Consider the following 21704-nt stretch of genomic DNA (forward strand, 5'->3'; position numbering starts at 1 on the left):
CTTATTATACTTCTTTGGAGGGCATACAAAAACTACCAGTAAAAGTAAAAAGTACAGAAAGCCTCTCAACTACCACCCAGTTCAATCGCATCAATTTCCAGATTTTTAGCAGCTTGAAAGAAGAGTGTGGCCCAATAATACTTTCAGTGATATTTGTCCAAAGTATTCGTCTTCAAACACAGAAGTAATAATACTGGAAATAGAAATATTGTGCTCCATTTGAGTATCGTGATAGCCCCATAAATATTACCTGTAGTGTAGCTTGAAGCCCTGCTTTGACATTCTTGTTTTCATCTTCTAATATACACCCTCTATTAACCGCATTAGAGAAGGAATGTGATCTTCCCCAACTAGATGACCTTTTATGTCCAGAATGGCCAGTTGCAAGCTTCAAAAAAGAAAAAAATGACAATGTGCACTGGTTAAGACAGCATATCAAATTTATTTTTAAATGGTTAAGATGTAAGAATTTAGGACGGATGGGAAAAATCTCGCTCTGGGATTCTCCAGCGCTTTAAAGGACTGGGGGCACTGCAAGAGCACCGTGGACCCCCATAAAAACCTCGGATCAGGTTTCCCGAGGACGTGGGACTTGGCTGAGACCCCCTGGTGTTTCCTTGACCCCCCCCCCGCAGGTCTAATAAGGGTGCCGAGAGCGGGCGAGGTGGAGATGCGGGTATTTCAAGTCAGACTGCTACTTCAAAGCGCAAAGCTTCGAGAGCCGACGGAATTTGAGCGATCAATCTCACCGTGAAAATTAAGAGTTCTGGACTATTTGGACACAGTAAAAGCCATTACTAAATTTTAAAAATTAGAACTGAAATTTGACCACGGGAGGGCTTCTAAACACGGAGGTCGAGCTCTCCCCGCTGTGGCAAAAAAGGAAAGCAAAGACCTGCTTCTGCAGCCGCGGAAGATTTCATACTTTTAAACTTCCAAGTTTCATGTTGAAAATCCCCCTCTTGTCAGGGTGGGGGTGTGTGAAAAGGACTTAAATATCTCTGAAAGACTGTGTAAAAAACAGAGGGAAAGCCGTCTTCCCTTGCGAGCAGAGACCGGGTCAGAGCAGCCGCCGCCATTGTGACGTCATAAAGGAATAGAGGCTGTGAACTTTCATTTCCCCTTGGGAACTCTTTGATGTTTCTGTAACGCTTTTAATAGATACAAAAGGATCTTGACTGGCTGGTTTGCAACATATTAACTTCTACATCATTTTGCAACATAAATTGCACTCTATAGAGCTAAAGGACTGGAATTATATGCCGTTTTAAATTGAGACTGTTGGCCCCTGGCTGCAGCTGGTGTTGCCTCAGGTAGTGACTGAGAAAAATCTGACCTTGAGATACCAGGCTGCTGAAGTTTTATTTTGATATGGAAGGAGCTGCAGCTGCAAAAACAAGAAGGAAGGGCTCTGTCTCACCAATTTTTGAGGAGCAAGTTCTTCAAATGCTTAGAGTATTAAAGGAAGGACAAGATAAGAATTCAGAAGAGCTAAAAAAAATTACAGAGGAGCTGAAAGAAATTAAAGGTGAACTAGGCTGCCTAAATGAAGAAATCCAACAGCTAAAGACACAAGTCACTGGAGTGGAGGAAAGAGTTACGCAGCTTGAGTCAGGTAGAGTCCAGGACCTCGAAAGGCAGAATTATCAAGCGCAGATTGCGATAGCCTTCTTACAAATGAGAGAGAGAGAGAGAAATTTAAGAATTCGCGGATTCCCGATAATTGAACAAGACAATTTGAAGGCAGCTTTAATCCAGGAATTTAAGACATCCTAGGAACTGACAGAGGAGGAATTGGAGGGGGAAATTGTGAAAGCCAACAGGTTTGGAACAAGATCAAAAAAGGAGACAAAATTTGTTAGTGATTGCCTGGTGACCTTTCAAAAAAAGGAACAGAGAGATAAGATTCTTGGACTACACTATCAGAAAAGATTGAAAGTCCAGGGATCCCAGGTTGCGTTGTTAGATATCCCAATATTTTTCCTGGAATTAAGAAATAATTATACAACTGCCTTGAGGAAAAAAGGGATTTATTTCTGTTGGGAATTCCCTGAAGGGCTTTATTTCAAATACCAACAAAAGAAGATTAGGATTAAGACTGGGGGGGGGGAGGAGATTTCTACAGAAGAACACGAAGGATTTTGAAGTTGAATCAGGATCAGGACCTAGGCTGCCAACTGGATCCCCTTTGTTTTCGGATTTGGGACTTGGACTTGGGGCTGGACCAGGAGCATCAGATTAAATCATCATGGCCTTAAGGATTCTATCTTGGAATGTGAACAGTTTAAATTCATGTCCTAAAAGAAACTGAATTTACCACGTGTTAGTAAAAAAAATTTTGGGATGTGATTTGTTTACAAGAAACTCATGTGATGAGAAAACATAGAAGGATTTTGCAAAATAAAAGGCTTGGAGAAGAATTTATTTCGGCAGATAAAGTTAAAAAATGAGGAGTGGTAATTTATGTGAAGGAAAGATTCAAAGCAAAATAATTGTTTAAAGATGAAGAAGGGAGATACGTTGCCGTTGAAGTAACAGCGCAAGGCGGAAAAAAAATTATTACTTGGAATTTACAAAAATAGTTCTGGGCGCCACAGTTCAAGAATGATACTGACAAGCTGGAACGTGTCCAGAGGAGGGCAACCAAAATGGTCAAAGGCCTGGAAACAATGCCTTATGAGGAACGGCATAGGGAGCTGGGCATGTTTAGCCTGGAGAAGAGAAGGTTAAGGGGTGCTATGATAGCCATGTTCAAATATGTTAAAGGATGCCATATAGAGGAGGGAGAAAGGTTGTTTTCTGCTGCTCCAGAGAAGTGGACACGGAGCAATGGATTCAAACTACAAGAAAGAAGATTCCACCTAAACATTAGGAAGAACTTCCTGACAGTAAGAGCTGTTTGACAGTGGAATTTGCTGCCAAGGAGTGTGGTGGAGTCTCCTTCTTTGGAGGTCTTTAAGCGGAGGCTTGACAGCCATCTGTCAGGAATGCTTTGATGGTGTTTCCTGCTTGGCAGGGGGTTGGACTGGATGGTCCTTGTGGTCTCTTCCAACTCTATGATTCTATGATTCTAAATGAAACTAAGTTAATAGAACTTTGTGAAGTTCTAATATTCTTAGCCTGGCCAGTCATCATAAAGCACACAAACCTCAATTAATTATTACACATTATAAACTATCCACCTATTTAATAAAGGCTGGTAGCATACATGTTTGTCATCTGTTTCTGCTGTTGGATGGTCTAAGACGTCATCATCATGAACTATTTCCTTCATATCAGGTTCTTCCATGAACACAGGCTTCTCTTGGAGTATCCACTTCCTATATACCTTCACTACTTTTTCTGTTGACGATATCTCCGATGAAGGCAATAAAAAAGCCTAAAATGTCAACAATACACATTACTGATACATAAGAGAAATAAAGTACACTTGTACAGATTGAAAGTACATTACAGATCAATGTCTGCAGGCCAGAAGCAGCTCCTGGTGCTCTCCTATCTGGCCTACAGCATCTCCTCCTTGGCCCACTGCAATTAGGCTTGGGAAAAAAACATTCTGCTAGAAGTCTTTTTCAAGCCTTACTGTGCTGCAGGGAGGAATTTCAAGGACTTCCCCTTCCAAGCTGCAATTTCCCTCCCTACCCATGCCATAATTAGGCTTGAAAGACACATTTTTTGTACAATAGAAGTTTTTCCCTTCTAATAGATCAGCGGTGGTAAGAGTGAGTGTACTGTATGTGTGTGCTATACCCATCTTAGATCAGAAGAGAGCTATCCAAAACAATTTTAGATTTGGTTACGCCACTGCAATGCACCACTTCAATCCAACAAGCCAATATGCAAATAAATAAAAAGGAGCATGCATTGCATAACAAGAAAATTACGCAATAAGATCAAGAGAAGCCAAACTATAGGATAATGAACGAAGAGATCTGCAATTTTTTTAAAAAATAATGATCAGCCTTTTAAAAGTTTTTGAATAACAAATGATTTTCTGATTTTACAAAGCCATGTGTAAGTAGTAAGGGCATTTTTGTTGATAGAACAGACCCTCTACAAATTAGGCTACAATTCTATGCATGTTTTTTGGAAGTAAAACCCACTGAACATACAAGCTTGGACATCCATGTAAACAGACAGAATTAGACTTTATATCAAATAAATTCTGTAACACAAAACCACCAACCAAGTCAGATATTTATAACAGGTACAATTGGTTTGGCTTTATACTTTTCTTCCTCTACTGTGTCATTGTAAATGAGGATTCAACTTGGTGTTGGTTCACAAATTCCATATCACCTCACTATAAGTTAGATTTCTTAGTCCCTTCTTGGGGTAACATAGGGATCAAAAATACAAATACAGTGGTGCCTTGGTTCTTGAACTTAATCTGTTCTGGGAGTCTGTTTGACTTTCGAAACGGTTTGAAAACCAAGGTGTGGCTTCTGATTGGCTGCAGGGGCTTCCTGCACTCAATCACAAGCCGCAGAAGCTATGTCGGACATTCTCTGAAAAAGGTTCGAAAAACTGGAACAGTCACCTCCGGGTTTGTGGTGTTCAGGAATCGATTTGTTCGGGAGCCAAGCCATTCAACTACCAAGGTACCACTGTAATTGCCTTTGAACATTCAAATATGTAAATGTCCAAGTTAAACTAAATAGTGCAATTCAAAAGCATGTCAGAAGAGGGCATATTCCATCTAACAATATTCAAGTTTTCCTTTTCTGAAAAGCTAAGAGCAGGGAGAAAAACCCAGCTCCTTGTCTTTCACCTATATCTTAATAGAAAAAGTGGTACTTTTCACAGGCAGCACGTTTGACATTTTTGTGCACTTTATCTCTCTTATTATTTTCACCATAACAGTCACACTTGTATATCCCCACAATTTTCTCTCTAGAGAGAAGCAAAATATTTTTAGCTGAATTATCTCAGCCTTTATTACAACTTTAACATTTTGCACCACAATCCTAAGTTTATTCAGAAATAAGTCCCAGTGAAATCAATTGGACTTACTCTTTAGGTACATGAGCTCAGGATTGCCACCATAGCTTTATTGTGCTTTTATCTTCCATACACCTCTATAAATATTTTACTCATACTTTCCCAAGACCTCAGGGGAAGATTACATTGATTTATTTTACCTTGACAGCAACCTACAGTGATGTAGGTTATGAAAAGAGATACAGTATAGACTGGCCCAAGTCTCCCCAGTACATGTCAGCACTGGGCAAGGATTTAACGTGGAAATCATGGTCTAAACCTAGCACACTACTACATTTCCATAGCATACATACATTTACCCACAACTAACCTGACGAAATACTTCATTGACAAAATTGACATAACCTCGTGTAGACAAAAGGATCTGTTGCACCATCTCATAGACGACCCGGTGTTGTTCTTCAATACTGCAAAAGCTGGAATCACTGAGCCTCCTCTCAGTCAACGTGCCATTAGTTGAATGACTTTTCTCCTGATCCAATACAACACTGTTCTCCACTTCAGAATTCTTATCTTGAATGGCACCACCCACACTCTTAAGTAACATTGGGGAGTGGGGAGAGAGAAGACAGCAAATTATAATTTATAAACCTAATAAGTAGTGGCTTAGCATTATGTGTGAATCTTTTACATAGTTCAAGATACATTTGTTTAAATCCATGTTTAAAGCAGATCATTAAGCAAACAGTCTGTGAACACCTAGAAAGGAAAACTGTGATCACTAAAAGTCAGCATGGGTTTCTGAAAAACAGGTCATGCCAGACTAATCTGATCTCATTTTTTGACAGAGTCACAAGCCTGGTAGATGAAGGGAATGCTGTGGATATAGCCTATCTTGATTTCAGCAAGGCCTTTGACAAGGTGCCCCATGATATTCCTGTAAATAAGCTAGTAAAATGCGGGCTAGACAATGCTACCATTCAATGGATTTGTAACTGACTGACTGACCGAACCCAAAGGGTGCTCATCAATGGCTTCCCTTCATCCTGGAGAGAAGTGACTAGTGGGGTGCCACAGGGTTCTGTCTTGGGCCCAGTCTTATTAGACATCTTTATCAATGACTTGGATGATGGGCTTGAGGGCATCCTGAGCAAGTTTGCAGATGACACCAAATTGGGAGGGGTGGCTAATACCCCAGAGGACAGGGTCACACTTCAAAATGACCTTAACAGATTAGACAACTGGGCCAAAGCAAACAAGATGAATTTTAACAGGGAGAAATGTGAAGTACTACACTTGGGCAAAAAAATGAAAGGCACAAATACAGGATGGGTGACACCTGGCTTGAGAGCAGTAAAAAGGATCTAGGAGACATGAGTCAACAGTGTGATGTAGCAGCTAAAAAAGCCAATGCAATTCTGGGCTGTATCAATAGGACTATAGCATCTAGATAAAGGGAAGTAATAGTACCACTGTATTCTGCTCTGGTCAGACCTCACTTGGAGTACTGTTCTGGGCACCACAGTTGAAGAAGGATACTGACAAGCTGGAACGTGTCCAGAGGAGGGCAACCAAAATGGTCAAAGGCCTGGAAACGATGCCTTATGAGGAACGGCTTAGGGAGCTGGGCATGTTTAGCCTGGAGAAGAGAATTTTAAGGGGTGATATGATAGCCATGTTCAAATATGTTAAAGGATGCCATATAGAGGAGGGAGAAAGGTTGTTTTCTGCTGCTCCAGAGAAGCGGACACGGAGCAACGGATTCAAACTACAAGAAAGAAGATTCCACCTAAACATTAGGAAGAACTTCCTGACAGTAAGAGCTGTTTGACAGTGGAATTTGCTGCCAAGGAGTGTGGTGGAGTCTCCTTCTTTGGAGGTCTTTAAGCAGAGGCTTGGCAGCCATCTGTCAGGAATGCTTTGATGGTGTTTCCTGCTTGGCAGGGGGTTGGACTGGATGGTCCTTGTGGTCTCTTCCAACTCTATGAGTCTATGATTCATTTTTTATAACTGCCAATTGTCACAAAGATGTTATTCTATTATTAAAGAAAAGTTTATTTCAGAACACATTCTATGTAATTATGGCTAGCAGTAACTCTCAAAATGCACAAATAGAATGGGTAAATAACTCTTTAAAAGCCCATGTAAATATCACAGTTCATTTAACAAAGCATTAGTTGTAATATTCCAATTTAACATTTTTTAAAGGAATACAAACATGTATACAATTTACAACTCACTTGAATGATTCTGGGCAAAACGTCCCCTCCATTTTTAGAATTCTGTGTTGGTGTGAAGTATTTCTTTTCCAGAAAAAAGTTTACAAGCCATTTAATAAAGGCTACACGAGCAGTCATGTATGGTATTTTTGTGCTATAAATGTTTTCATTATTACAAGCTACACTAACATACGCTGGTTTGGGTCGCAGGCCAGGAATGTCTGTAAATCAGAAAACAGAAAATCTATATATATATAAATGTAGGCATTGTGCGTGCGGAGGTCACAGCCTTTCTCCGTAACTGCTGAACCGTAATGTAACAAATTTGGCCACAACGTTCCATGCCCATCAAGGAGGGATCTGGTATTTAAAAAATTCAAAAAACCACACCTTTCACACCTAAAATAATTATTAAACACAAAAAGTGGCGTCCAAGTTAGACGTCACCACCAGAAGCTCTGAAGACTCCAGCAGCATCCAATAGAAAGGCAGATCACACGCTGCCGCCTCCAAAGCTGCGCTGCCAGATGACATCACAAAATTCCACAGCAACCAACTGAAAACAAGGCCCAGCTTTTTCAATAGGCCGCAGCATTGCCAAGCAGTGAAAACTGAGTAGGCCACACCATTCACTAGGCCACAGGCAAAAACAAACAGAATAGGGCCTTTCACAATTGGGGGGGGCACAGGGATGAGGCACAACAAGGGGGGGACACATAGCCATGGGGGGGGGGAGGACCCTGAGTCAGCCAAAGCAGTGGGGGGGGGGTGTTGGACAGCTTTCCACTCCTACAACTTGATTATATAAAAAGACATAACACTCAGATTGTTTTCCCTTTAGCTTTTAGAGAGAAGTGAAGCTTTTACTACACCATTGTTAAAATCATGCCTATTGATTAAAAGACAAAGGTTGCAATCCAATGCATGCTTACCTGAAAGGAGAACACATTTAGGTAAGTGGGACTTCCTCCAAGCAAGCATGTATAGGATCAGGCTGTAAGATCCTTAACCCTAAACACATTCACTTCCCTAATCATTCTTGTAATCCTTACCTACCTCTAAGGTAGATAAATATTATATCATCCCCATATTGCAGGAGGTTGGCTGAAGCTAAAGAACCATGACATGCCTGGTGTCCCCTGATGGGCACCCTTCTGCCACTCCGATGGTTCTCTGGATCAGAGTGAACATATTTAGAACCAGAGTGCATAATAAGAAAATATATTCAAATGTGTATAAAGAGACATTAAGAGACGCATGGAAAATATACGTATCTCACACTTTATTTGGAAAAAATAAAAATAAAATGGCTACTCACCAAGCACAGGTTTGTATACATTGGTTAGTTTTGTAAAAGAGGGAAATAAATGAGGAAGGTAATACTTTCTGAACAATGCAAAGAGAAACTTAAATCCAGTATCACAGTTCTCTTTATTCTTCCATTCCAAGCTTGCAGCCTATACCAGAGTAAGGAGTGTCATGTTAATACACAGCATACTGAAAAATAAGTCTTAATGAAACACTTTAAATGAACTCTTTTTAAAAATGCTCTGGTATCCAATCCCCTATTTAGGCCTCAAGACAGACAACAGTTTAAAAATCAAGCAGACACTAAAAAGAAAGTACTGAGTTACTGATGTAACTCTGGTAGCTATTGAAAACACCTCTCTTCATTATCTTATTGTTCGAATACAGTGCACAGTCAATACAGACAAGATCTTGGCTGATCTTAAAGGTCATGTTGGAACACAGGGGAAGAGGCAGTGCCATATAGGGAATGTATAGGACCCAAGCCTAGACTCTGACTTATGAAGTGCACACATTAATAATGAAGATCCTCAGTGGCGGATTATGGAATTGTGCCCTTACAATATACTCTGCTTTGTTATCTTGTGCTTATTTAGATATGATGTGAGCAACTGAATATATAATCAAGTTAACCGACACTAAAGAAGCAGATTTACATGTAATTACCTGGATTACCATATATTTTAACAGTAGCTGAAGGAAATAGCATGTTGGGTCCTCGGCAGTTTTTTCTCCAGAAACATGTGGTAAAAGTGGAGTTATTTCTTCAGCATAAATCTTTTCTAAAATAAAAAAAGAAGTAATTTTTGAAAGATTTAAGACACAGTTGCACAAATGCCTTCTTTTTTAAAATGAAAAATTGGGGGTGGGAGCTCAGTCAGCTCAAGTAGAGAGAATCCTCCACTTTAAGATGACTTTCCTCCTCTCCGGTAGAAGAAAATCCCCAGGATTATTGTTCAGTGAGGTATAAATACTCATGTCTATAGGGCCACTGGATCCAGAGCAGCCCAGGACTTCATGGCAGCTATGGGGCAGTCTGCAATTTCAAACACATGCAGCAGGCTGACACACTTTAGATTTCTTTTTCGCCCTTCTGAAGCCTTCATCTGCTGCACTAGATAATACCAAAGGCCTCAGGATAGTACTAGCCACAAACCTGAGTTCTTTATTGCTATATTGTGGAGAGAGATTTGCCAATTGTGTTATTGAGCTAGATCTGATCCTATAGTTTGGATTGTCTGCATTGTATAATTGTGAGTGTATGGCTTAGCCCCCCCCCCCCATATCCCTGGGATGACTTGCCTTGTGCCAAAGGGTAATGTAAACAAAACAGGATGCCCAGCTAAGCTATCAAGGCCGGATGACTGTCTTGTCTGATGCTAGCAGTCTGACGCAAAGAGCAGCAAGATAGTCAAGGCTGCCTGAGTCAGCATGTGTTTATGCATAAAACCGGACACAGGAAGATCCTTATATGTACTTGTGACCCCCTTGTGTGCGTGACCCCCTTGCGTGCACACATTTACAGAGGAGGGGGAAAGGGGCCCAAAGAAGTGTATAAGAAGCTTTGCAATTTGTGTTTCTCTACTCTTGTCGTGAGCTGATCACCTTGAGTCTCTTATTAATAAGAATTAAATTCTTTCTCTGAATTCAACCCCGGTGTCATTATTGACTATCTCTGTCCTGCCTGGGCGCAACTTAAAGGACACTTAGTAGCTGATAAGGCTACAATATAAATGGGGGTGGGGTCATTTTTAGACAAGTATCCTTTTTCTAAGTGTCCTTTTTCCTTTTCCCCCTTCCAACTGACACCCTCTATGTTCTGGAAGCCACTAAGACTAGATCCTTACCAGACTTTTGTGGGACTTTTAAAAATAAATCACTTCTCTTTTCAGTTGGGTAAATTTATATGCTTCTGCAAACCTGGGAGTAACCCAATTATGCAGAAACTACTGTGTTGTTTTTAGGTGACCCTCTGTAACTGAGAAAGTGACAGGCACTGGGCTACTAAAGGTTGATATCTGAAGGAACAGGTAGCACCTGCAGCAAAACTTTGCAGTGTATCCTCATATCCACAAGTGCTTCTCTTCAAGGTTCTAGTCAGCCATGTCTTCCTCCAGGGTACCAAATTCCATTCCTTTCCCTTGCTAATTTCCCTTTTTCTTTTCTAATTAACTCATTATCCCGGGGCTACTGAGCACCTCTCAATCATGCCCAAAGGAAGTACCTATAAGAACTTCTGGAGACACTTCCTAATGTGTGAGAGAGAATGCCGCTACTATGATGAAACCTGCAAAAATACTTGCACATTATCTAAAAAAAACCCCCACATTTTTTTCTTTTAAATTATTTTTTCCTCGAATGCAGATTTAGAGAGATTCAATCTATGGATTGACTAAAATTCATATGCTTCATCAACAAAGTTTCTTTAATCAGGTGACAGTGCAACTAAAAACTTAAGACACTTGAGAGAATATCAGAATATAGCAAAAACAAACCATCAGTGTGACTGGGAGGAGGGCTAATGAGGGTATCGAGTGTACATGGACCTCGTGAAGACATCACTGCAGGAAAACCAGGAACGAGGCAAGCAAAGGTTAACAGTTGCTCTTCTGCACAATTCGTCTGGAGAGCTTGTAACCAGAGAAGAAACAGTCTGATTCCTTCACATCTTATCTAGAAAGAAGACACATTTTAGAAAGCAATATAAAAAGAACAGTCCAGCAACGCTGGGAAAATAAGGAATAGACTTAACACCTTAATAAAGTACTTTGTTGTAACTGCTTTCAACCATTACTGCCATAAAGGGTCACTACATTCACTTTGCAGAGAAAGAGTTTTCCCTTTGAAAAAGTTCGTCATCAGTTGTTTAATTAGAGAAAAGATTTGGCACTACACTGTATAGTTAATACTGCCATATTTTCCGAAGTTCAGGTTTCAGACGGAACTGATATGACTTCCATTTATGCAATATGACTTCCACCCTCTCCTCCCCCTACACATGCCTCTTGGTGTCCCCAAATCAGTTCCAAAGGACTGGGGTAAACCTCAGAAAATATTCAGCAGGTGTGCAAGGGGAGGAGGGGAAAGTTCTGTTGTGCAAATGAAATTCTTTCTCAGGGGTCAGCAACCTTTTTCAGCCATGGGCCGGTCCACCTTCCCTCAGACCATGTAGTGGGCTGGACTATATTGGGTGTATGTGTGAATGAATGCCTATGCCCCACAAATAACCCAGGGATGCATTTTAAATAAAAGGATACATTCTTAACTCAGTCAGTACCCTCCCTTCAAGGCCTGCCCTTTCTCAAAACCTCTTGGGCGTGCATTACAAACAACAACAACCCATTTTTACAACTAACATTTAAAGAGTGGTGCAGATGGCAAATACATCTGCCCCCCCCCCTGAAATCACCCTTGACACCCATTCTGGACCACCCAGCATTCTGTTTTGGTGATGAATATTATCGATATCAATGCTGGGAACAAAAAGGAATATATAGGATCAAAGCTATTATGCCTATGTTAGCATCTTTATTAAAGGGCAAACTAAAAGACAGCCCACATAGTAAGCTCCAACTAACCCACTAATTAATTAACTAACTAATTAACTAACTAAACTCTTTTGTTCAGTACTGCAGCACAAAGGAGAAGGTCACTGCCCCCTGACTCTCTGTGAGCTACTTTGTATTAATGTGACCTTAAGTAATAAGGGTATGGCTTCTACTGGTAATATATACAAAATTCTACTTAGTAAAGTATCAGGCTCTTCCCAGGGGCTACGATCAATGTGGGAGAGTGATCTGGGCTTTTGGATAGAGGAACAAGTATGGGAAGCAATATGGTCTAAACCAGGCTTCCTCAACCTCAGCCTCAGCCTTTCAGATGTTTTGAGACTACAGTTCCCATCATGCCTGGCCACTGGTCCTGTTAGCTAGGGATTATGGGAGTTGTAGGCCAAAACCATCTGGAGGGCCGAGGTTGAGGAAGCCTGGTCTAAACCCCCACTTAAAGCTATCTCTGCAAGAATACAGGAAGCCAAACTGAAAACATTGCTAAGATGGCATTGGACTCCACTGCATCTATCTAGAACTGGCAAATGCTACTCCAGATAGATTGGCAGGGTTGTGGACACACTGGAACTGTTGTCCATATGTGGTGGGACTGTTGCATAGCTCAGAGATCCAAACCTTTGATGCTATTTGCAGAATTACCTCCCAGGTACTTTCCCCAGACCCAGCATCGGCACTCCTATTCTTGGAGTGTGGGACCAACTAATCTATCATGCAGAAATCTCTTGTGCTCATGCTTCTTGCAGCAGCCAGACTGACAGTGGCTGACCATTGGAAGTCCTAATCATCTCCTTCTCAGGAGTGGCGGCTAGCGAAAGTATGGGACAGTGAATTGTCAGAACAACTGACATAAACTGAGAATCCATAATGATTCATTGAAAATAGATCCTTTCTACTCAATATGGCAGAAGTTTTTTTTTCCTATGCTAACTCAACTGAACAGCCCACTTGTTTTACTGTACATACAAGTATGTGGAGGGGTTTTATTGAGAACTGAAATGACCCACCTTTTTCTCCTCGGCAACAACTGAAAGTAGCATTGCACTTTCAGTAGTTTATTGGTTTTTTACCCCTCCTCTGTATCTGTGGGGTTTTTTTTGTACTTCTACATCTATTTTTATTCACCATATCCACGATTTTTATTGTATTCTGTATGTGTTTATGCCAATAAACTTTTATTTCTTGAGAAAGCAACTCAAAGAGGGTAAAAAGGTGTAATGGTGTTGCTGGCTTCCTCACGAGTAAGCAGCTCCAAACCCCATACTTGGTTTTTACAGGGTTTTATTATATATATATATGTACAAGACAGAGCATCAAAAAGTATGACTGTACTAATCCGATTCAGAACTCGGAAGCACCTCCCTTCGTGACTTCTGCCAACATAGCCCCCTGGGCACCTTGAACCTCCTCCGTTGGTCCCTCCTCTTCCCCCCCCCTCTCTTGGGGAGAGGGTGCTGGTGGAACACCTCCTCCACTAGAGCTGCTCAGTTGAGGGACCGGCGCTGTAGCTCCTGGAGCCTCCCCCTCTTGAGTGCTTTGGTCCGCCCTCTGTGACTCTCCCTCTGGAGCTATCGTCTCCTCAACACCTCCTCCTGAGCTCCAGTCCCACCTTCCGGAGGAAGCTGCCAGGCGCTAGGCTCTGGGGCTCTGGCAGCATCCGAGAGCCCTCGCTCCGATCCACCAGGCTCTCCGCTGAACCCTGGTGGTCCCCTGACACCCAGGTTAATAGGTAAATGGGGAGAGAGAAGTACTGAATTTCACATGTTGATTTGAATTAACATGTTGGTTTGTAAGCTTGGGTTGTAAACTTCTAATAAACAATGAATTTAAAACAGGAGTTGAAATACCTTAAGACAGTTTCCAGTGTGCAATAGTTTCTTCAAAACTGAACCTGAAGAGTAAAAGAAAAAATACAGCAGGAAATGGTGTCTTCAACAAGTGAGTTCATTATGGCTGTTTATATACTAACCCACATGTGCCATACTCCAGGATAAGGGTCATGACAAAGGAGTTGTGTTCCATATTTTTCATTGGCCACATCAGGCTAAGGCAGGCATCCCCAAACTTCGGCCTTTCAGATGTTTTGGACTACAATTCCCATCATCCCTGACCACTGGTCCTGTTAGCTAGGGATCATGGGAGTTGTAGGCCAAAACATCTGGAGGGCCGCAGTTTGGGGGTGCCTGGGCTAAGGGGTTAAATAACACACCAACTCACACCTGGTCAGCTGTACAGCTTTATTCCAGGTATGGAGCTTCACATCCCTGCTTCCACCTATGTTGTAGATTTCTTTTACCGGTAGTAAAGCCTTTCAATGAGGGCTTCACTCCTGGGGCATGATTCCATAATTCCTTCTCTAAAGGTTCCAATCCTCTCTTTCCCACTCCAGTCTTCTCAGAAGTGAATCCCAAACTGCAGGGACAGTAAGACCTTCTAAGTAACCTTGGTGTTCTGGAAGAACCTCTCACTACAGAGTGTCTTCCCTCAATGCCTGTCTTAAGTCCAGAACTCCTATGCTTCCACAAGGAGAGGGGCTGGGTAAACCCAGGAGGCTGCAATTCCATTTCTGGTCCTGTTCAATGGGGCTTAAGGGGATAACATGCAGGTGACCTCTGGCAGGGGGGTGAGAGCCAAGTCTTCCCAATTTCCTTGGAGAAGTCTTACTTTAGCGTCTGCCTATTGCAACCTGTTTCCTGCACCCTGCCCTTCTTCCCTCCTCCATGTTTTCCCACCCTCTGTTCTGCCTAAGGCATGATACCCTCCCATCAGTCAGATGATTGATGCTCCTCCTCCTTCCAAGGTAGAGACTTCAGGCACCACCCAAATGTGGTCTCTTCAGGAGCTGTTGCCTACTTGGCATCTGGTGGTATGATGGGCCAGCAAGCCTCGACATCTCTTCACAGCAACTTATTCTTACAATAATAAATGGTAGTAATAAGACAATGATAAATGGTAGTAATAAGAAAAGTACCGTCTAGCTCCATTAAAATCATTTGACATTTGTACACTGGCTTTAGTGAAAGTGGAGATATATATATAAAAGAATTAAAGCCAAACCTCACTTACCTATGCTGTGGAAATGCCACCGGTAGAAAATTCTTTCTGGAAGTAGTTGTAATATTTTCTGGAGAACACAGATAATTCATATTTTATATCATATTGACAAAACAGCTACTTGGCATCTAGTTTACATCACTTAAGTGCAACACAGGTTAGGGTTTTTTAGGGAGGGTCAACACTGTCAAATAATTTCTTTTACACTTAAGCCTTCTGCTGACATGGAAAGAATCTCTTCACCAAAAGTATAAGAATCTTAGCAGAGACTTTACCTCTGGAATTTACAACATTGCTCAGAATTATTCATTATTGATCATTGTTAAGGAAAATTAGTTAAATCAAGCAGTCAACTGCCTTGTGTTTATGCTTTATGAAGTAGCTAGTACTCAAGCATTGTAAATACTTATGTTCAGGCAGCTCTGGCAATACATAATCTTAATGACAGGTGACAACTGGTCTCTGTCTCTCTCATACACACAATTCCTGCATTGCAGGAGGTTGGGCTAGATGACCCTTGGGGTCCCTTCCAACTCCACAATTCTATGATTCTATTATCTATATTTTTCCCCTGAGAGGTATTAAGAAAAAACAACTGTATCATTCTACTTCTAAATAGGTTGGGCTCTGCTCTACGTTACAAGTTTTTCCCCATTAAGGCTGGCTGAGGCTTTGCCTGAGGACAAAATGACACCCACCAACTCCCCATTGAGTGGCCAACTGGAATGGCTGCTGAATCCTAGTTCAAAACTAATAACAAAGCACTGCATTACTCCTGAGAGGGATCAGCAGGGTAGTTATAAAGGTGGAGGGTAAGGTGCTTTGACACACAGCTCTTTCTCCAACAGAAGGGTATGGTCAGGGAGCTCAGGAGGAAAAACTGAGGCAGTGGCAGCAGGTGGGCATGTAGAAGAGGTGGTGGGTGGGTGCAAAGGAGGCAGAGGCACAGGGGTGTAGCATGGGGGGAGCTGCTGGGGCGATGGCCCCAGGCACATTTTTATAGGGGCTGCTACTCACACTGCCCTACCAACCCTGTGCTGCTTTGCAAGGCTGGGGTCGCAAATAATAATAATAATAATAATAATAATAATAATAATAATAATAATAATAATTTATACCCCGCCCATCTGGCTGGGTCTCCCCAGCCACTCTGGGTGGCTTCCAACAGAAAAATAAAACATAGTAATCTATTAAACATTAAAAGCCTCCCTGAACAGGGCTGCCTTCAGATGTCTTCTAAAAGTCTGGTAGTTGTTTTCCTCTTTGACATCTGTTGGGAGGGCGGTCCACAGGGCGGGCGCCACCACCGAGAAGGCCCTCTGCCTAGTTCCCTGCAACTTGGCTTCTCGCAACGAGGGAACCGCCAGAAGGCCCTCGGTGCTGGACCTCAGTGTCCGGGCAGAATGATGGAGGTGGAGACGCTCCTTCAGGTATACTGGACGGAGGCCATTTAGGGCTTTAAAGGTCAGCACCAACACTTTGAATTGTGCTCGGAAGGGGTGGCAAGTGGCACACTCCTTGGAGGCTACAACTGCCACCTGAGGTGATGGCCTCAGCTCCGCTCATGGGCAGGCTAGACCTTATTTGGAGTATGATTTAGTTGAATATCACCCACTGTCAGTATGCTATGCTTGTATCCTTAACATATGATTTTGCACACCTTGAGCTGATGAGAATCATATGCCTTAAGCATTTGTGCCTAACAAAAGCGAAAGACCTCTTCCAGTATGTGTGTGTGTGTGTGTGTGTGTATATATGTATATATATATATATATATATATATATATATATATATATATATATATATATTGACAGTGAACTCCAAATAGCTACTGGTAGTGAGATTTTGTTTTTCTTTTCAGAGTAAGGTAAAGGTAAAGGGACCCCTGACCATTAGGTCCAGTCGTGACTGACTCTGGGGTTGTGGCGCTCATCTCGCGTTATTGGCCGAGGGAGCCAGCGTACAACTTCCAAGTCATGTGGCCAGCATGACAAAGCCACTTCTGGCGAACCAGAATATCAGATATTTGTATATCAGAGTAAAGATATACAAAATAACTTAAGAAACCCCATGGCGCAGAATATTCCTTTTTATGCTGTACTTTATTCATATGGAAATCCATTGGCACACTTGAAATAGAAATTAGGTATTATGTCAAAGAAATACATCAGGGGATCTGTCAGTTCTTTGATTCATAGCCGTCTTTCCTCCAGGCTATTGCATGACTAAGAATAATGTGAAGCATAACTTTGACATAGAGCAGCTGCTCTGATAAGCAGAGGAGTTCAAGTTAGGTGGCTAGCTCAAATCCCGTTAAGAGAAACCTCTTTAATTGGAAGTTCCCTGTCTGCTTCAACAGCCATGGTGGCAGTAAGGAAGACTGTGGGTCCACTGGGGCCTCTGAGCTGGAGTCCTTGGAATCAGGAGACAGCAACACAAATTCCTCAGGCCAGACAAAATGGGTTCCACTTGCCCCACAGCTTCCAGGACAGAGGCACACTAGTGGTTTGCTCTAAGGGCAGGACCTCTCCTATTCCAATTCCACCTCTGAATCCACCACTTCACCACTGAAGATCGTCAGTTGGACTGTTGATTATAACACCCATTATTTGCACCCACAGTTTATTTGAATAGCTGTACTATTTTAGGTTTCTTTATTTAAAATGTTTTTACCCTGCCTTTTTATTTATAAGCCTTTCAAAGAAAGCTTACAAATTTGAAATATAACATTATAATTATTTAAAATACAAAAATAACAGCTCAGATTAAAATAATAGAATCATTTTACAGTAGAACCCTCCAGATTAAACACTTGAGGACAATGTTCCATGTATAGAGTGCCATGACTGGTCCTCTGGTGATTACCTACCTGATCCTTGATACTGGGAGCTCTTGGAAAAGGGTCCCAAATTACCATCATTGTAATTGTGCATATTTGTACAATTGACGTAAACCTTTACATAGCTAGACTGTAAAACTGTATAGGGTTTAGGATTTAAATTAGCACCTTTGAGTTGTGCTTGGTAACAGACCAGAAGCCAACAAAACTATTTTAAAATTGGCAAAATGTTCCATTAGTCCAGTTTCATTCAATAGCCTAACAACTGTATTTTGGACCAGTTGTATTTTCAAGTTAAAACTGCTTAATTGCTCTACCACTTTTGGATTGAATTGGCACAATGAAATGTTACCACACTACATGTGTCAGTTGGCTTACCAATGCCAGGATGCCTGCTATCTGGGTTTTTTTTAAAAGAGCGGTAACGTCTATATGTAGGATAACCCTTCATACAACTGATGAAATGGACTTTAGTCAACAAAACCTTAACAGGCTACAATAGTGTTATTTTTGTTTCAAAGTACAGGCATCCCCCACTTACGTGCATTCTACTTCAGCGTTTCTCAACCACTGTTCCGCGGCACACTAGTATGCCGCAAGACGCTGGCTGGTGTGCCGCGACGTGCGGCAACGAGAAGGGCAATTTGCATTGAACACTAACCCGCCGGAAAGCAATATTTCTCCTCCTCTTTCCCAAAGCTCAGTGCAAACGAGCCTGGCGGCCGCCAATACACAACACTGACCCGCCGGAAAGCAATATTTGGCAAGTGTTTCTTACAGTCATAATTATAATATAGGGCGGCACAGAGTTAAATTTTTTAACTTTTTTAATGGTGGTGTGCCTCGTGATTTTTTTCACGGAACAAGTGTGCCGTGGCCCAAAAAAGGTTGAGAAACACTGTTCTACTTGTGTGCAACCATGTATACACGCAGCGCCGGGAAATAAATAAATAAATAAATAAATAAATAAATAAATAAATAAAATCATACCAGGAAATGTCGAGAGAGAGCTGGAGAGTCCTGGTGGCTTTCCAGGAGCCCTTCCTTGGGGCCCTAAGAGGTGGAGGAAGCCCTGAAGAGACCTGAGGCACAGTGGGCCTTTGTTTAGGCTGCTTACTCTCCCCGCCTAACAGCTACTGTGCCAAACAGCACAGCAGCAGCCATTTTTCTGTGTGTCCTCCAGCCACCCCCAGAGCTTCAATGCTAGAGAGCGAGCGGAAAAGCAGAGACTTTATAGAGGGTGCTCCCTGCTTTAAAGGTAAAAGGTAAAGGGAGCCCTGACCATTTGGTCCAGTCACAGACGACTCTGGGGTTCCGGTGCTCATCTCGCTTTACTGGCCGAGGGAGCCGGCATACAGCTTCCGGGTCATGTGGCCAGCATGACAAAGCCGCTTCTGGCGAACCGGAGCAGCGCACAGAAACACCATTTACTGTATTTTCCTGCGTATAAGACTACTTTTAACCCAGGAAAATCTTCTCAAAAGTTGGGGGTCGTCTTATACACTGGGTCGTCTTATACGCAGCCACAGAAGCGATTTCTGGCGCTGTGGACATTTTGGGAACTGGGCAGCCCAGCGCCGGAAATCGCTTCTGCGCATGTCCAGATGCGATTTTCGGCTTCCAAACATGCACAGATGCGATTTCTGGTGCTGCGGACATTTTGGATATGGGCAGCGCGGGCATGTCCGGCCCACGGATGATCATAGGAAGAGGGGTAGTCTTATATGGCGAGTATATCCCAAACTCTATATTTTAACTGGAAAAATTGGGGGTCGTCTTATACGCCCAGTCGTTTTATACGCCGGAAAATACAGTACCTTCCCGCCGGAGCGGTACCTATTTATCTACTTGCACTTTGATGTGCTTTCGAATGGCTAGGTTGGCAGGAGCAGGGACCGAGCAAAAGGAGCTCACTCCGTTGCAGGGATTCGAACCGCCGACCTTCTGATTGGTAAGCTCTAGGCTCTGTGGTTTAGACGTCCACCCACGTCCCTGCTCTCCGCTTTACACTAGTTCAATTATGTGAGTGGGGCCCCGGAATGTAGCCCCCGTGTAAGTGGGGGGACGCCTGTAGTGTTCAAAGGCACCTTCCCCCTCCTATATAACACATTGCAGTATATGGTACAGTGTGTCTTGCAGGAGTTATACCATTTTATGCAAAAGGTCGGTGTTGGCTGCACTGAGGGATTGAGGATGAGAGAGAAACTTGGTGAACATTAAGACCCATGCCCCATTATAAGAGAGGGACAGGGAAACGGAAAGATTGGTGAGCCTGAGGACAACCTGAGACATCAGCTTCTACGTGTGAAGCACTGGATAGCAAGTGGAGATTGAGAGCACTCTAAACCCACCCACATTATGAAGCCATCTGCACTTTCTTACTTGGGGGAATACTTAGCTCTCCAGTGATATTCTTCCCATCTTTCTGCCAGGGGCAGTGGTTCCTCTGAAGCAGCTATGGCTAAGGGCAGGCATGAGTTGTGCCCTTGAGATATACCACACATTTACTTTTAATGCAAACAGAAGAATTATTCATCTCTGAGACCCAAGATATTTAAAGCTAATTTGTGAAATGTTATTAACACCACTCACACATAAGCAAGTGTTTCAAAATCTACAATAATTATGTAAATCTGTTTACTCATCTGGGATGTAGCTCAATTCTGATTCCAGATGCCAAACATTAATAATCCTAATTAACTGTTTAACTAATTAAAATAGAACATGGGGGAAGTTTTATTCCTGCTGACATAGGATGAAATATGCCAAACAACCAATCAATTAACTTAATTTGCTAGGGTTTAGAAATACAAATGTTTAATTCAGATGACATTTACGCAGTTTCTCCATCCCGCATTTGCTCTGAAGGATCCATAATGGGTTTATAACAGCTCCTTTCCAAAGGACAATTCTAATAATAACTATAGGATAGTACTATTAATTTATCAATTATTTTTTAACTGCTGGAAGTAAGCATTCAGGTTACACCGGATTTCTCTTTAGGCTTAATGAATGAGCAAAACTAAACACACACGTCACATGGTTATGGCAATAATAACCTGTCTGCAGATTTTCGAAAGGAAAAAAAGTTGTAAAAAATGAAGCAGCCACCCTTATGAAATCATTAGGCCTTGCTGAGAGGATTCAGGTAAATGCCTTCTAAGTATTAAAGTATTAAAAAAAATCTTTAACCAAACCAAACCAAACCAAACCAAACCAAACCCAAGAACACTACCACCAAGAGACTGGATGAAAATATTGGACTACACTTCATTCTTGTCATACACTACTGTCTATCAGTGCCCACCCACCTTTGCAGAGTTTTCTAAACTATAATAACATCTCCACTTTGCAACGTGTATTTTATTTGCATTAGCAGAGCAATTTTTAAAATGTTTATATGTTGAGAAAAAAATCCCACATTTTTACAATGAAATTAAACCTGAGTTAGAAATAGCACAAACACCCAGCTTTGCTGCTACCTTTTGCTTTTGGACAGACATGCTACTGCCCAATCTCAGCTACACTACAATCATGGATTTTCTAATTACTTTCTGTGTACAACAATCACTTATAAAGAATAAGCAAATCCCTTCAAAATGAACCGGGTGTGTGGGGTGTGTGTGGCTTGGTTTCCAGCCAAGGTGAACCTGTGAAGCTTGTCCTCCCTGATGAATTATGTTTTTTTTAAAGCAGGACTGTCCAAGTATCAGTGACACATTGAAGCCAGAAGCAGACTTCCTGTTTCAGCACAGGTCAGGAGTTCTTTATCCACT

General features: G+C 42.0%; 1 protein-coding gene across 5 annotated transcripts in view; it reads right to left on the reverse strand.

Moving 5' to 3' along the window:
• The window catches only part of RALGAPA2 (Ral GTPase activating protein catalytic subunit alpha 2), a 191263-nt gene that overhangs the window by 151470 nt on the left and 18089 nt on the right, over positions 1-21704 (reverse strand). For all 5 annotated transcript variants that reach the window (XM_060278161.1, XM_035101980.2, XM_060278162.1 and 2 more), the window contains 9 exons: positions 15101-15158; positions 13882-13925; positions 10964-11141; positions 9135-9250; positions 8479-8617; positions 7182-7381; positions 5312-5536; positions 3209-3379; positions 251-388 (listed from right to left, as the gene is read on the reverse strand). In XM_060278161.1, the coding sequence (XP_060134144.1) occupies positions 251-388; positions 3209-3379; positions 5312-5536; positions 7182-7381; positions 8479-8617; positions 9135-9250; positions 10964-11141; positions 13882-13925; positions 15101-15158 (1269 nt within the window). The remainder of the gene's footprint in view (positions 1-250; positions 389-3208; positions 3380-5311; positions 5537-7181; positions 7382-8478; positions 8618-9134; positions 9251-10963; positions 11142-13881; positions 13926-15100; positions 15159-21704) is intronic.

Source organism: Zootoca vivipara, chromosome 8, assembly GCF_963506605.1.
Source record: "Zootoca vivipara chromosome 8, rZooViv1.1, whole genome shotgun sequence".
Lineage (NCBI taxonomy): Eukaryota > Metazoa > Chordata > Lepidosauria > Squamata > Lacertidae > Zootoca > Zootoca vivipara.